This window comes from Bidens hawaiensis, unplaced genomic scaffold, assembly GCF_021521415.1.
Source record: "Bidens hawaiensis isolate Kalapana, Puna unplaced genomic scaffold, B.hawaiensis_p1.1 tig00035550_1, whole genome shotgun sequence".
Classification (NCBI taxonomy): Eukaryota; Viridiplantae; Streptophyta; class Magnoliopsida; order Asterales; family Asteraceae; genus Bidens; species Bidens hawaiensis.
Window position 1 is genome coordinate 153,451 of NW_027505376.1, and position 16,728 is coordinate 170,178.

The 16,728-nt window shown below is 34.3% G+C and overlaps 1 protein-coding gene across 1 annotated transcript; it reads right to left on the reverse strand.

Moving 5' to 3' along the window:
- Nucleotides 1-1,489: 1,489 nt before the first annotated feature.
- Nucleotides 1,490-10,244, reverse strand: LOC143612782 (serine/threonine-protein phosphatase BSL3-like). The gene is made up of 21 exons (XM_077086682.1): nt 9,455-10,244; nt 8,725-8,785; nt 8,558-8,636; nt 8,389-8,468; nt 8,196-8,290; nt 8,005-8,104; nt 7,150-7,219; nt 6,771-6,872; nt 6,590-6,671; nt 5,566-5,745; nt 5,160-5,436; nt 4,851-5,079; nt 4,599-4,769; nt 4,274-4,512; nt 3,742-3,826; nt 3,552-3,650; nt 3,025-3,224; nt 2,865-2,940; nt 2,649-2,784; nt 2,424-2,563; nt 1,490-1,979 (listed from the first exon to the last, which is right to left on the reverse strand). The coding sequence occupies exons 1-21, from the start codon at nt 9,861-9,863 to the stop codon at nt 1,896-1,898; spliced, it is 2,994 nt and encodes a 997-aa protein (XP_076942797.1). The 5' UTR covers nt 9,864-10,244; the 3' UTR covers nt 1,490-1,895.
- Between the last annotated feature and the right edge of the window lie 6,484 nt (nt 10,245-16,728).

Genomic DNA, 16,728 nt, shown 5'->3' on the forward strand with positions numbered 1-16,728 from the left:
TCGCTTTGTACCTCTTTGTTCTTTTTTTTAAAAAAAAATCTCTACTGAACTAGGTAACGGTACATACCGACAATCAATTATCTATAATACCAAAACCGTATTACCAAAACTAAAAATGAAACAAATCAGCAATTATATAAAATTCATTTCCTTTTTCCTTTTTTTAGTTTATTGCTTCATCAATTTATATACAAAAATAAGAGAGAAAGTTAATACATGTTATTTAATTATATACACGATTACACATACATGAAATAAAATAAAAATATACGAATACACAATATATGAATATACACATGTTAATTGAGAATGAACTTACTCAACATATATATATATTATGTTTTGAAAATCTTGCTGAAAGTTAAGTTATAAGTGTTGGAATCATAATAAAAACCCATACATTTTTTAGCGGATACCAGTACCCGTAATACCCGTACCTGTACCCGAAAGTACTCGTACCTATAATCAGTAAATTTGCATACCCATACCTGTACCCAATAGACACGTACAGGTACAAGTACGGGTACTGAACATGAACAGGTACGGGTATTTAGGAAAAAAAACTCATCCCTACTCGAAACCCAAAAAAACCCCAGAAAACCCCGTCAAATATCTGACTATACCCGAACCTGTTTTGACGCTTGGCCATATTCGAAACCAGTTCCGGTTCCTGAAAATACCCGGTTTGTGCACTTCTAGAGAGGTTGCTCTGAACATATTATTACCGCTAGTCAAAATCTCTAAAAATTCATTTTATACATTCAAAAGTCGGTTTTGCTAAAGAACTTGAATGATTTTATAACAGTCGGATAGATTTTTATAACAATATCCGATCATAATCGATAACTTTGTCCGTTCAATATGATACTTTTTTTTTCTAAACCGTCATCTAGTTAGCCAACATCTTCACAACACACTAAACCATCGTTGCCCTAAGCAGTTAATGCGGAAAAGTATCGGATATCGGTCGAGGACCGATATTTGAGATATTGGTTATCATGGTGAGATATCGGGGTGGTATATCGGTAATTTTAATGTCATGCATAATTTATATATATAGCACTTTAATACTAACAATTCAGTATACGCTTCTACTATTAACAAATTATCCTTTTGCAACTTGCAAAACACTATCAATTGTAGCAAGTAGCAACTGAGTAAACTCAAAACACTAACATTAAACACTAAAAAGTTAAAAATTAAAACTTAAAACACTGATATCGGAAATATCGGTGGTATATCGGTCAATATCGCCGATATTATCGATACCAATATTCTGACCGATATTTCACATGAGCACCGAGATACCGCTGAGATTGACTGCATAGTCGTTGCCTACAGTCCAAGACAGACAAATCTACGAAGTACAAACACAAATCTTATCCTAAAAACCGTAATTCTAACTTGAACACAAACACAAAAGAAGACACTAAATGACCGAAACATCTAACACCAGCAAAACAAATGAAGTTTGTTTGGTCTTTATCTGCTTCACACAAATGTTACATTGTACAGAACACAACACCACCTTCCACTATGATACAATCATCACCTGCTTTCCAAACATATATATAACCAACCTCATTCTATCTTTTTAACAAAAGCCAAAACAAAAATCAACAAATCATACACCTAACCAAAAGAAACAAAAATCATGTAAAACAAACACCAGCAACGGCAAGGTTAGGTTCAAACAACCTCCCGCTTTGCCAATAACCGACCATTGCTATGTTTTTTGCCATCTCAAATCCTTCATTTTCAGCACGTTTCACTAACTATGTGGGGTCAGGTTGGGAGGGAGGATACGGTTGAACAAACAAATTCTTGAAAACTCTTGAACGAACAAACCGTAGCAAGTTTTCTTTCTGAATAAATTATATGATATGAAACTTCGACTACATCCATGCGAGAGAACCACGGTCATTACTAACTTGCGGACGGCCCCTTGTTGGTGTTGGAGGTCTGTTGGCATTAAGTTCCTAATCACATTAAAGAACATGTTAACATCAATATCTGCTAGGAGGCGGTTTTAATGATTTTCTGAAAACCGAACTTGCTACATGTATTCTTTTTAATATTATAGATTATACGTAATGCTATAAAATGTACTAATATATACAAATGTGAAATAACAACTTATTTCATGATAAAAAAATTTTAAGACAAAACCTTCACGCCCAAATAATGCAAAATTATATTGTTTTGATCTATTATTAGCTAGGTCCAAATTCACGGTTAACCAACCCATAACTGACCCGCTATAACTCCCAAAACTGATTAACCGAATCCGCCATAACCGATGAGTTATAATTGTGGTTATCCATTAACCGACATCTCGGTTATGGTTACGATTTTGAGCGAAAATTGACCCATGCACACCCCTAAATTATCTGCATAATAAAAATGAAACTTTTTAAAGGTACCTGCATCCATGTATCTTCTAAATGGCGTTCAGGTGAAGTTTCGGGTGATGATATCGCTGGTGGTAGAGGATGAATGAGCTTTGGCACTACTACAAGATCTCTACCCAACACTAATATTGCACCTGCATTATTTGCAGTACCTACATGTACACCAGGTTGTATTATTCAGTAATATATCAATAGATTGGCAAAACCTTAGTGTAATAACATTGAACAAAAAATTACCACAATAATTAGTGGCTGAGAAAAGGGTAATCAAATGTCCTTGTGCAAAACGTTCAAAGCCATCCATTACACATTCATGTGCACGAACAATCAGTTGAAGATCATTGTTGTTGCAGAATTCCATCACACGATCAGGCTGTCGAAACCATGCATATGCAAATCGTTTATAAACCATTTCTTTTTCAAATATAATAACTAGAAAGAAACAATACTCACCCCAAAAGTAACTAACCCAGGACCTCTGGCATTTGGTCGCAACCCTTCCACACTGTCATTTTCTGTTGGGTCAGACCTGTTTAAAAAGATAGCTGTTAGAACGTGTATTAACAAATTTGGTTAAATTCACAGTTGAGCACTAGATGGACAGAGAACCAACCATAATAAATCCATAAGTACAATTGAACCAGCTTCCATTGTGATTGGCCGTTGAAGGTTTTCAATCTGCTCAATATGATTTATTGACCTTCCGATACCACCATGCATACAAATAATCTTTTTCTCGATCAAAGCGGCCAGTGGCAACCAGTTGAATAATCTATTTATCCTGTGCCATACCCAGATTCCATCTCTCTCACCCTGTTTATAATTAGTTATAATCATTATTGGAAATTGAGGTCAAAAGTCACCCAAAATGTACTTTTAATGCAACAAAACTCCTAAATCATTTTGTTGAAATGAAATGACTATTTACTAAAATGATGTATAATCATATATGACACGCTAATGATTTATTAAGAATTTATGATTAAAAATTTTCTATGCCACCAGTCACGATCCTATTCCTTTTGTACCATGCAAAAACAGGTAATTTTGAGAGCTGTTACCTACATTTTTAACCTCAACTAAAAAAACAACCTCACAATTCAAGCTGGATAAACAAGAAGTTATATAACATGATGTTACCATTCGTTCTATGCACTCGATTCGAAAGCCAAATAGTGCATTAATATCTGCAGCTTCATGATTCCCACGAATTAGATGAACATTATGCGGATACTCAACCTACAAAGTTTCACCAGTAGAAGCATATATAAATCATGTTCTTACAAAACTAAAATCAGTTTCTGGTACAAAATGAGACAAAATGTGGTACCTTTAGAGCCAACAGAAGGCTAATGGTCTCCAAACTGTGTTGGCCTCGATCAACATAATCTCCTAAGAAGAGGTAATCGATATATCTGAAAGTTTAAAGCCTAAAAATTAGCACGCCAAATTGCAGAAAGTTGTAGGTTATGATCTAAGTGAACACTTACCAGAAAAAGACTCACTATGAATACGCAAATATAGATTAAAGAAACATTATTGAACAACTTAGTGAAAAATGACTGTGACATAAACCATTGACTTAAAGGCCAAGCAAACCATGTCTGGACTAAGTCTTAAGAATACTGTTCTTTGGCCATAAATCTAGTTTATTGACTAAAACAATAAAAAACAAAAAATAAGAATCTCTAAACATTATTGAACAAATTAGTGAAAAATGACTTTGTGACATAAACCATTGACTAAAGGCCAAGCAAACCATGTCGACTAAGTCCTAAGAATACTGTTCTTTGGCCATAAATCTAGCTTATTGACTAAAACAATAAAAAAATAAATAAGAATGTCCTGGAAGGATCTCTTACGCTATGTCTCCAGCCGTTGATGGTGAACCATACTCATCAAAAAGTCTCATGAGATCTCCAAATTGCCCATGCAAATCACCAAATATCTTGATAGGGGCCCTAAGTTGTAGAACACTAGGTTCGCTTGAAAAAATTCTTTCTGAACTATCACAAAGATCAGCTATCTCATTACAATCCAGAAAAAACTGCCTGCGAACAGGTGGCTTCCACCCACGAGGCTTCAATAGGTGAGCAATCACCTAAAAATATAGCAAGTAACCATTATTTTCATAAACCGTAGACGTACATGAACATACAGAAACACAATGCTTAGAGTGTTCTATACCTTTTTGGGGACACTGTTGATTGACATTTGGCGATCTAGAAGCATTCTTGCAGCAGTTGCATTTTCTGGGATACCGTAACTAACCCTCCTGCCTTCATTTTCAAACTGATCTATTGACAGCTGTCTCACCATTCCACCTAATGCTCCACCAGTCTCTGCAGCTACCACCACCTGTAATTCCATGGAATTCAGATATTATCTTGTACTTACACTCAATATAGGAAAAAAACAAACTGTGATAATAACACTTACAGCTCGATGATGCAACCGTATGCCAGCTGGAGCAGAATTAGTTACAACATCAGGTTCAGGTTTTATCATTTGTTTCCCACTAGGAGTAGCTTCTGCTCCACGGTCCCTATCTGGCAGGTCAACCTCACCATTTGACTGACGTGCTTTTGCAGCAGCTAGAGTTTTAGCAATAGCCTCAGCTTCTGCTGCTGATGCCTCAACCAAGTATTCAACTCCTTTGCTTAATCTCCTGCATATCAATCATTATGTTCTCAATATCAGACTTATGTATGTCCTTCAGTTAAAACACTACTCACATTGGTTAACTACCTTGACCCAGGGAGCATAGCATTCTCAGTGCTGACATCTGTATACATATCACCATTTGCAGGTGGAGCGACAGGATCCCCGAGTACAACTGCACTGTTAGCATCCGTTTCAGAATTTGGTTGTCGTGTTCTGTCATCACCAAATCCATACCGTCCAGGTGGCCTCCCACCTACCTGGGCATTAGAGGCTGCAGCTGCAGCAGCTGCATGTGATGCTGCTGATGTCATTTCAGCAGCAGCCAGGTCTTCAGCAACTAAAAGATCATCTAACAATACCCCTGCAGTTAAAAAGCAACAGTGAATATTGCACCATAATACGAAAATTAAATAAACTGACTAATACAAGATACTTTTTGGAAACATGAATTAGTGCATCAAGAAAACTTTTAACGCAGATCATGTATTACCTCCACGTAGACCACCATATATGAAAATTAGATCACCTACAGCAGCAGCTGCATGCCTACACCGTCTTGTTAATTCAACCGCAGCATCTCCACCGGCGGCATCAGCACTGTATCTACCAGTCCTTGGAGAAGTAACAACAGATTTTGTATCACACCAAACTCCTGCTGCAGTATCAAGAACTACACAAAAGAAAAATGCAAAAAAAAAAAAGGAAATGATACATATTTGAAAAGATCATGCAAGTATATACAAACAAAACTAAAAGTAAAATTACAATTAGAATACACCTCGGTAACAGATCCTCAACATTCTATTCTTTATACAAATCCAAATCAGCTATTTTTCCATATAAAGCCTAAATTTATCTAGGTTAATGCCAAATAAGCTTTTATTATGTTATTATGTTTTAATTTATTTCTTGGCAACTTGTTCGTTATTGTTTCATTTTACTATTAAATTATAGCCTGATAAAGTAGCATAAGCCTGCAGTATCGAGTCAAGATCTGATAATTTGTCATCATAAAGAGCCAACTTGGAATTCAAAGCTAAAGAAAGAAATATTGGTTGCTTAAATTGCTTAATATTCTGACATAATGAAAGATTAACTCATTAATTTTAGTACTGCAATCTATGCATATCACGGATACATCCCGGTTATTGGCCCCTTCGGTAAAATATCAATCAAATATTGATACCGATAATAACAGCGATATTGACTGATATATCACTAATATTCCCGATATCAGTATTTTTAAGTCTTAATTAGTGTTAGTGTTTTAAGTCTTAAGCAGTTCCTATTTGCTACAATTTTGCGAGTTGCAAAGGGTTAATTTGTTATTGGCAGGATATACTGAATAATTAGTGTTAAATTGCTATACATATGAATTTTACATGATATTAAAATTACTGATATCCCACCACGATAAGCGATATCTCAAATATCGATCCTTGACCGATATCCAATTGCCTGCATTAACTTCTTAGATTGCAATAAATGGGGTCAAAAGTACATCCAAATCATACCTGCCACACTAGATGAGTCCTCGACCATGCGACCACCACCAAGTGCCCCACCAGATACATGGAGCCTAGCGTTAACAAAAACCTAAACACAAGAAATGAACACCTTTAAGCACTCTGTGTGTTTGTTTTGGTGTGTTAGTGTTAGTGTTTGTACTATAACTAGTATCGAAAAAGTACGAACCGCTGCATGTTGATAACGAGGTGATGGTGAAACACCAGGAGCGATGGCCCATTCCCATCTACCATCTCTGTGTTTTGCAAGTCCATAAGCACTTGCCAAAGGCTGCAAATATGATATTGAAAATGATACCAATTAGTTGTGGTTAACACAAAACCATTACAAAAGCATAAAAATCCACAGGGTTTCATGGGATGATTAAAGTAAAAACAATTAAAACACTTCTGCCAGAAAATGAAAGATCTTGAGCGAATTGTAAACACAGTTCTTTTATCTTTTCAAAACCCAAGTCATTAGGGTTTCCAGTACGTTTCTTAGTTTTAATATTCTTTCTTTGAAATTACATAGACAAATGAGGGTGCAACTATAACATATTGCTCACCACACTATTTGCATCCCGGCCTCCACAAAGCAAAAGAAGACCATCAGAACGTGCACTTGCAGTAGCATACCTACAAAGTGGAAGAATCCACCAATGAGAGAGAGCTTAAAATAATAAGAATCACTAGGCAAACATAGGTAAAAAAAAAGACATTAGCTTGACTTGTCAGATTGGAATGTAAAAGATTGCCTAAAATGCTAAGCATCTGGTTAATAGAAATCTATAAGCTTATCAACAAACAAGACCAATTGAATACACAGTTATCAAAACTTCAAGAAATGCAATAGGTCTTCTATTGCATCCCTGTGAAAAGTTATCATCTTTGTAACTTGATTGAGACAACCCTTATTACATATGCATTATAATAATAATAATAATAATAATGATAGATCACTTATTACATCAGTGTGGCACCTTTATCATTTCTGTAACTTTAATGAGACGAACTTTATCGAACAGATGACAGCCTAAAAATTTCTAAAATAGTGTTTTCACTATAGATAATGTAGTATTTATTTAGCATAACTGGCTAAGATAAATTACCATATTTACCCTGGTCGCAAATAAAAGACAAATAAATAATGGCAGAATGATATGGAAACAGGAAAGAAAACTAGAATCATAAAATATATTTTGGAGATACAGCACTTATATTTCAGGTGTCATATAAGCATAGCTTAGCAACTGCTTTAGAAAGAATGAAATAAATACAGGCGGCCATAGAGATCTATATAAAGAATCCACGAATTTAAAGAAGCAAAAATATATGATATCATTTGTCAGAGACAGATTTGTAAAAACAATGATTACTTCTCATAAAATAATCTTATTTAGCAAAAATAATATTAGGCGTACATGCATGGTGGCGGGCCCTCTCCCTCTGGTTCCAATTTCCGCCATTCATACGGTTTTGCAGCTGTATCCAGGGCCCACACATCAGCGAGAGGCCGCTTTCCTGTTTATAATGCATGGTATGTGTTAATTATGTTTAAAACAAACAATAACATTAACATTAGCTACTAAAGCAATAGATGGTAGAAACTGACCATCGTTTCCACCAATAGCCATCAGATATCTTTGTCCCACCAAAGCCATGACATGCCCATATCGTGGGCCTGGTCCAGGGCCTTGAACCACAACTCTACAAAAGTAACATTTTATTAAGCGTATTTGCAATACTGGAACTATCAAGCTACGCAGATATGTACAAATAAAAAATAAAATGTTTCAAACTCAAACCTATGCCATCGAGGTCGTTGTTGTGTTAGGTCTAGAACATGAAGATCCTCAGCAGACAGACCAGCTGGACCAATCCCACCCTTTGTTGGAGTGAACAGCATTTAGTTAAAATATAAAAAATTAAGCAGCAAAATAGAAAGTCATAAATTTTAGTTACAAAGTAGCACACCTGAATGACGACCATTGTACCCACAGCAGTTGCCACGTGTGCCGCCCTTGGTGTAGGCGGTTCTCCAAAGGGAGTTATTCTGCAAATTCCTCGGTTATATATCGAATTTAAATAGTATTCATTTCATTAGCAGCAACATACAAACTTATAATTAAAAAAACACTAACCTAGACCATTTATTTGTTAATACATCATAACAGTGCACGTCAGCAGTCGCACCAGATAGACCTGTGATACAAAAAAACACATGAAATCAGGCTTTAAGGACACTTGAAAGTAATCACATGCCCGCAAGAATGCTCCCCTAATAACGAAAAGTAAAATCATAAGTTCTTATCTTATGTGAAAAGTTAACTAAGTAGTAAGTATCTAACTATCTAAAAGCAACTTCTTTATCCGAATGAGAAACCTATACAAAGCCTGAATCCAGTTGTAAACATGTGCAAATCATATGTTTTCCTCCTAATTTAACTGTGTATTTACCCAAAGTCAACAACATCAATACTTATTTGGCACTATCCCTACAATGCTAAGGGGGTGTTTGGGATTCCTTATTTTACCTCTTTATAACTTTTCATTAAGTTAATAAGTTACAACATTGTAACTTATTAAAATTTTTCTCTCACAATATAAGCAATCCCAAACACCTTATTACTTTTTAAAAAATAAGTTGGTGAAAATAAGCAATCCCAAACACCCCCTAAATATAGATATATACTATAGTAGCCGAGAATTGGAAAATGCAATTTAAAGTCTCGTGTAGTTTAGGCTTCCGACTCACTTCATTTAATTAAAGACCGATGCAATCAATAAAACTTAACTAATGCAGTCTACACTTATATCTAACAAAACTAATCCAACATCATCAATTAAACATTAACTCAACAAAAAACATACGTATTCCCGCGCCTCCAGCCGACGTAGGCGTCCCAGCATTCGCCGAATTCCCTTCGAGAGCCGTCGCACCTCCAAACAAAATAAGCCTAGGCCCCATATAACTCGCCGTCCCTTCCTCCCCAACTGCAGCAACAGCTGTCAACGTATGCCCACACCTCGGTCCCGGCCCGTCCTCCTTCTTCTCCAGTATCGCATTCACCACCGAGTAATTCGGCGCGTGCCTCGGCCCACTCACCGGCGAGTGAGCCGCGGCCGCCATAGGAGCCGGTGAAGGCGGAGACGACGATTCATCATCAGCCGGTGACGACGTCATCTCCGTTCCAGCCGGTCCGTTACTCTCGAGGACACGAACGTCGCTGGTGACGTCACCTGCCTCGGCAGGTGACGTCATCGACGAATCAACATCCATTTGGAAACGGTTAGTAAGTAGATCGGAGATTGAATAATTGAATGATTAAGTAATTGAATCAGTGATTCGCATTCATGAGGTTGAATTATTATTACAGTATATATATATAACTATAAGTATATAAAACAAACCCTAGGTCAAGGTGAAATGAAAGTAAAACCCTAATTGAACGCTTTTATATATATTATTATATATATATATATATAAGTGTGTGTGTGTGTGTGTATGTATATAAGGAAAGAGGTATAGAGAGAGTTATAAGAGGTGATATTATTATTATTAATAATAATATTATTATGGATGCCGGCGGTACGGAGCGGTGAGACGGCGGAGCGAGATCGGATTCGATTGGGTTTGAGGGTGGTGATGAAGGAGAGAGGATTATTTTTAGAAAACAAAATAATGTGTAATAATAATAATAATTGATAATAAAAATTAAAAAAGGAAAGATATTGATGATGAAATAATAATAATATTATTTACAGATAATATATTGTTGTTTTACTTAAATTTTTTATTTTAGTTTAGGTTAATATCAATACTGGAAGCATTTCGGTTAGGTGGTGGTGTGGATATTGTTAAACGCTAGTTAGACGGTGGAATAGAGACTAATGATTATTGGGATTGATAAGGATTAGTCGGACTGGAATTTATATACACAATTTCAAGTATACATGTATATTCTAATTTTTTTGTATAAAGTTTTCAGTTTTGACTGATTTTGGACATATGGGGATTAGTCTAGCGATTAATCGATAACTAGTTGGGATTTTACAACATTGCTGCCAGGTAATGTTTTATCTTAGGAATTAGATCGGGATGGTACCGGTATCAATCCCGAAAGTTGAAAGAATATGGTACAAGTACCGGAATGTTCGGTTCGGTACTGGTACGGCATCGATACATATTTTGTGCAAAATTCGGGAAATACAAGTACCGAAAACTCAAAACTTGGTACCGTACTGGTAATGACGGTACCAATTCGGTACCGGTACCAAAAGCGTTCATCACTATGTCTTTATAATTACACTAAAAATCACAATATATTCTCTTCTTTTCAATTGAATATGACTTTATAATACTTTTATTATTATTTTTTCTCTCCTATCAACTCATATAAATACTTTTAACACATACAATATTTCTTCAAATTTACTCATTAACAACAACATTTTGTCTATTCTTCATTCACAACCAGTTTATACACTATAAAGAATCCTCTCGTATAAATATATAAAACTTCTTATGAATGCTTTAGTGTTGCAAATATAAAATTCAAAATGTGACATCTTGGTAGAACAATAATAAAAAAATTTATTTAATAGTATTTAAAGAATGAATCGAGTACTAACATTTAGAAAAAAAAATTAGGTGGTGAAATCTAATAAAAAGATAATTTTGTTTATTCTTTCTTATCACAGTTGTAATTGTCGTTGGTACTGTTATTGTCACTCTGGTTATGATAATCTTGTTAGGATTGTTTCTTGTTGGGGAGTTGAAAGTAATTAACATTAACACTAAGAAAACCGGTATGTTATTTGTTTTGTAATATTAAGCTAACTCAAGCACAATTAGAGCATAAGAAGTTGAGGTGGAAGGTGATGAGATGGGGGTGTAAGTGTGAAAACCAAAATCCCACGAAATCCACCAAAATTTAAGAAGAAAATATTGAATCTGGTAAAGAAATGGAGAAAATAGACACCCCACTGGCCCACCCTACACCGAGATGATGTAGATCCAAGGAGTAGGGTAAAAACGACATGAGTCTGTGTTGCTTTATGACCATGTAATGTATTTGTGTGTGTCAAGTGGGTTTCGAAATAGGTAAGTATGTAGTCATTAAGTTGTATGTTGATTAGAGGTGTGACAAATTTGGAAATGTATAGGCGGCTTATAAATTATCCTTAAAACGGTTTGACTTATAATATATTTTACATCTAGTTTTATTGGATTGACTAGTTATGACTTATGACATTTGGTACATGTCAGTCCAAGACACTACTTGTAGTTGTTTATCAACCTCATTTTTTATAAAGGGGCATTTACATATTTCTCATTCCTAACATCCTTAATTACATATTTTCCTAAAACTAAAAAAATAATTACATATTTCCCCTTCCTAACACATATAAAACGGGGAAATATGTAATTGATTTTTGGGGGTTGGGGATATATGTAATTAAGGGTATTTAGCAAGGGGAAATATGTAAAAATTCCTTTCATAAATAACAACGTAGTTGATTTATAGACAAGATTAAGTATGGTTAAAACTTTTAAAGGAAAAAATTACACATTTAATAATTATTTTAGATCATTATGAATGCATGAGACGTAGGGCTGAGCTAACGGTATCCGATACCGTACCAGGTATTTTCGGCATCAACTTTTAACGCTTTTCGGGATTGGCACTTTCAATATCATTACCGATATAATTTTTTGGTGATTTTTGGGAATGATACTTTCGATATCAGTCCTTCCTAACGAGACATACATATTTTTTAAAGGCATGCGATATTTGGACAGTAATACATTATGGTAGATAGTTGGACACCATTTGTTACCTATACAATTTCTCTAGACATATATTGCTTGTATAGATATAATTTCTTCATTTTTAATTTTATTTTTTTAACTAATTAAAACTTATGTAAATTAATAATCATAAAATTTATGAAACAATTACCGAAAAATGTGGAAAATAAATTTGAACAAGTGAGATATTATTGCATATGCGAGGCGTGTTTCATCCACGAAGAGCTATACGAAGCGTACAAAGCCACAAAGATTTATAGGAGACATCATGACCTATACGACTTGTATAGGCCTATACAAGTCGTATAGACTGCAAAAAGTTTTGACTCTGATTATTTCGTACATGTATCAAACAAACGTTGTCTATACAGGTCATATAGGCTTATACAACTCGTAAAGACCTGTACAAATATGAGGGTGTTTGTATGTAACATCCTTTTCTAAAGCCTAACGTTTCATAGGTTCTCTCAAACACTTATTCATGAGTTAATTAAAATTCATATCAAAAAAAGGCATTATATCACTTTCACACATTCTTTTTGTGAAACAAACAACACAATAATGCAATGTACACGTGGTCATGCAAATGAGGTGTCAAATACAATGTGCACATTTCCAACTTATTAACTATTTTATTGATAAACAAATAATGATATAACTTATTATGTATCTAAGATTGAGTAAACACATTATAAGCAAATATTAGAGTGACTTTATTTTATCACAAAGGTAAACTGTTAAGTGCAACACTTCGACAGCCTCAACACCAATTTATGTGTAAAAAGTTTTTGTTTTCTTTTAGTTTCGGTATCACAGTGAGTGTAATAGTAATCGAACAAACGTCACTTTTTTTTGTTTTCTTTTAGTTTCGGTAATATACATACGTGAAGAATTTATTTTATTGTTAGTTGCACTACCGTGAACGTAACGATAATTGACCGAACACTTTTTTTTAGTTTAGGTAGTATACGCACGTGAAGTAAACCAATCAAACTCATGTAGACTCGCCGCCTCAACGTCCAGGACCGACAACGCTCGGGTTTGACCAACATCTAGGTTTTATCGATCAATGCCATATCATTGGTTCACTTTAATTTTTATATATTTTTTGTTTTAGTTCCGGTACCGTGAATGTTGGACCGCAAGATCATGATTTGGCCAAGTGGTGACACAACATTTTTTTTGTTAGTTCCAGTATCATAATAAACATAACGGTAATCGACTGAACACCACTTTTTTTGTGATTTTTTGTTTTAGTTTTAGTAGTATAGCAACCGTTAACCGACCAAATTCGTATAGACTCACCGTCTCAACATGCGAAACCGACAATGCTTATCGGTAATTGACTGTTGATAAAGTATAGTTAACAGTGCCATGGTGGTAAAGCCAAAAAGGTTGTTCAATAGAGATCACACATGTATGAGAGTCCATTGCTTATGAGTAATTGGAGCATTGGTTCCACCAAGTGCTTTAGTTTACCTAAGGCTTAATATTTCACTCAACAAAACTTTTTATCTATTTTTGTTAAACAACTTTGAGCATAGTTCTTTTACATCAATGTATTACATAAGGGAGTAGTTTTACATCAATAGTGTTAAGGGAGTGGTTAAGAGAACACTCAACAATGATAAGTTACCTTTAGTCTTGTTACATATGTTAGCTTCCTTTAGTTGCATGTTAAAGATTAACTAAACACCTAATAAACAATGATAACGAATACTAGCAGCTTATCAAGTTAATAAATAATATATTGATTATTGAACAAATATATAACGAATTTTCAAAGATCAACTACTATATATTCAACTTGAGAGTTTACATATTATTAGATATAGTTTTTAATAGAAACTTACATCCTAATTAGAGCCTGAACGACTAAAAGATGAGGAGAAAACTTATTTACAACTTTTGATTTGATTAACAAAATTCGTTAAAACATTTTTCTAGGCATGTCTTAAAAGTAGGAAGTGACATTAAAACAAGTTATTACTTAATCTAATAAGAAGTAACTTTATGTACTAAGAGCATGAAAACATACATAATACATCCGGAATCTGAGTCTGGACTTTAGACAAACAGACTTTACCATTACGGAGGTGAAGTCCATAAAAAAGTTTGCAGAGGCAAACAAGAATCTGAATAGGAGTGGTGGGGCACGTAGCCATTCCTTCTTGTGTGCATGCGTGCGCGCACACATATATATAAACACATTATGCATATATATATGTGTACACATTATGCATATATATATATGTGTGTGTGTGTGCACACAAATTTATTATTTTTAAATGAGGATTGTGAATGTTTGGTGTGGTTGAAAAAGTGATAGCTTTTTAGAAAATTTTGGAATATGTTATGTAGCTGATTTGACGGTTTGTGAACGTCCAACATTGCTGATACTAAAATGAATAAGCGTAATATGCTACGTGTCTTTGAATATGGGTATATTAGTCACTAAAATGTCAGATAATGAAAATGATGTAAACCAACGATGAGCCTTTTATGATGAACGTGCGTTACGTTCAAGCCATCATTATCATCACTTGAATTTCAAGATGCAACATGGTCAATAGTTATTGTACCTAGAGATCGTGAAGCAGCCCAAGAGCGTCGTGCATATGATTATTTCGCTCAAAATCCATGTACGGGTGACGAGTTGTTTACAAGAATGTTTCGCATGTACATAGAAATATTTCTCTAAATAGTTGGTGACAATTGACAAGGTTACGAACTTTGAATGGTTTCAAAACGGCTATGAAACTAAATGAAAAAAAGTTTCACGTAATTGTAAAAAATGCATATCGGCGATACATTAGCTAGCATACTAGCACGATGATTACTTAAGTATACCCGGAAGATTTTCCCATGAAAGTCTTCACATTGAACGACGAGGTGACGGTTTGTATAAAAGGGGTAATAACCATTAGATGAGATATAAAATTTTTTCCATGTTCGTTTGAAATTCGATATGGCATGCTAAGTAGATTACTTAAAATTTTATATAGTATGCTGAGTTGTGACCAGACACACTTAAATATAAAAACAAAAAGTTGTTGAGTTGAAATTATCTTTTAAAACTAATTACATGAATATTCCTATAATATGATTATATTACGATTTTGATCTATAAACTTCGAACATTCCGAGTCATTCCTTACCATCTATCTATTCTAATAAAAGCCTATCAGTTTTGCCACTTGTCAATACCATAGCCCTCCTCACCTTTTTTTCAATCAATTTTCATATATGGTCCTTATCTTTTAAGTCATTTCAATATATGACATTAAAATTTAAGGTTTATTCCAACTAAATCCATTACTACATATAATAAGTATTCTCCATATTGATTGACAAGAGACGATTACTGAATTTTGAAGTGTTAATTAAAATGTTTATTATGGTTTATATTCAAAATAAAAGCAATAAACATTTGATTCATAATATGTGGAATGAGAACAATCGACTTGGACTAAATTTTGATAACGTCAGCGGCTAAGGCTTAGCTTTAATACCTAAAAATATATATGATTTTAAAATTAAAAGTTTTCGGGTTAACCCGAAACCTAGAATTCGGACCCAAGAACCAACCCGAGTTACTTCGGTTCAACAATCACTATTATTTGAACATGGTTTTAATGTTAGTATGTATTATTTTCATGACAGTTACATTCATAATCACAACATAATATTAATGACAACGGGCCTCAAACTAGTATCCATATAATTATTTTTTTTTTGAACGACCAACAAAAATATATATTAACAAATTAGCAAGGAGCTAAACCACCTATTACATCCACCAAAACAACATATACATACATAAATATCCTATGCCTCACCACCCACTTCAAACATAAACAATACCCCAATTACAATCGAAAACTACTCCAATCCTCCCACAACAAGCCTATTCTTTTGGACCTATTCCTGATCCAAAAAAAGCCTAGAGCTTTAACCTCTTCAATCAGGCCAAACGGATGAACCTGGCCACCTTTTTTTACCACATCGTTTCTCTTCTTCCAAATACACCAAATAGTAACTAAACATACAGCGTGAAAAACTTTAGCTTTATCGGTAGGAAACGACGCGTACTTATGCAACTCCACCAAATCTCGAACACTAAATGCATAAATCGAAAAAGCCTTGCACCCACTTAATAATAATAATTTTTTATATATTTAAACTAATAATCTCTGCATTCTTACTTCTTTTTAATTAAATAATATTTTTTTATATATTTTTATCATCTCTTTTTCACACCCACTTAAAAAAATTATAATATCATACAATATTATACACAGTATAAACCTGTATTTAACATATCACCATCACA

Bases quoted from the DNA above. Each gene is read 5' to 3' on its own strand.
- LOC143612782 (XM_077086682.1), bottom strand. From the start codon at position 9,863: ATGGATGTTGATTCGTCGATGACGTCACCTGCCGAGGCAGGTGACGTC. The intron at 4,770-4,850 runs GTAAGTGTTATT...ATGGAATTACAG, and splicing joins TACGGTTGCATCATCGAGCT to GTGGTGGTAGCTGCAGAGAC. The intron at 3,225-3,551 runs GTAACATCATGT...AATTATAAACAG, and splicing joins TCGAGTGCATAGAACGAATG to GGTGAGAGAGATGGAATCTG.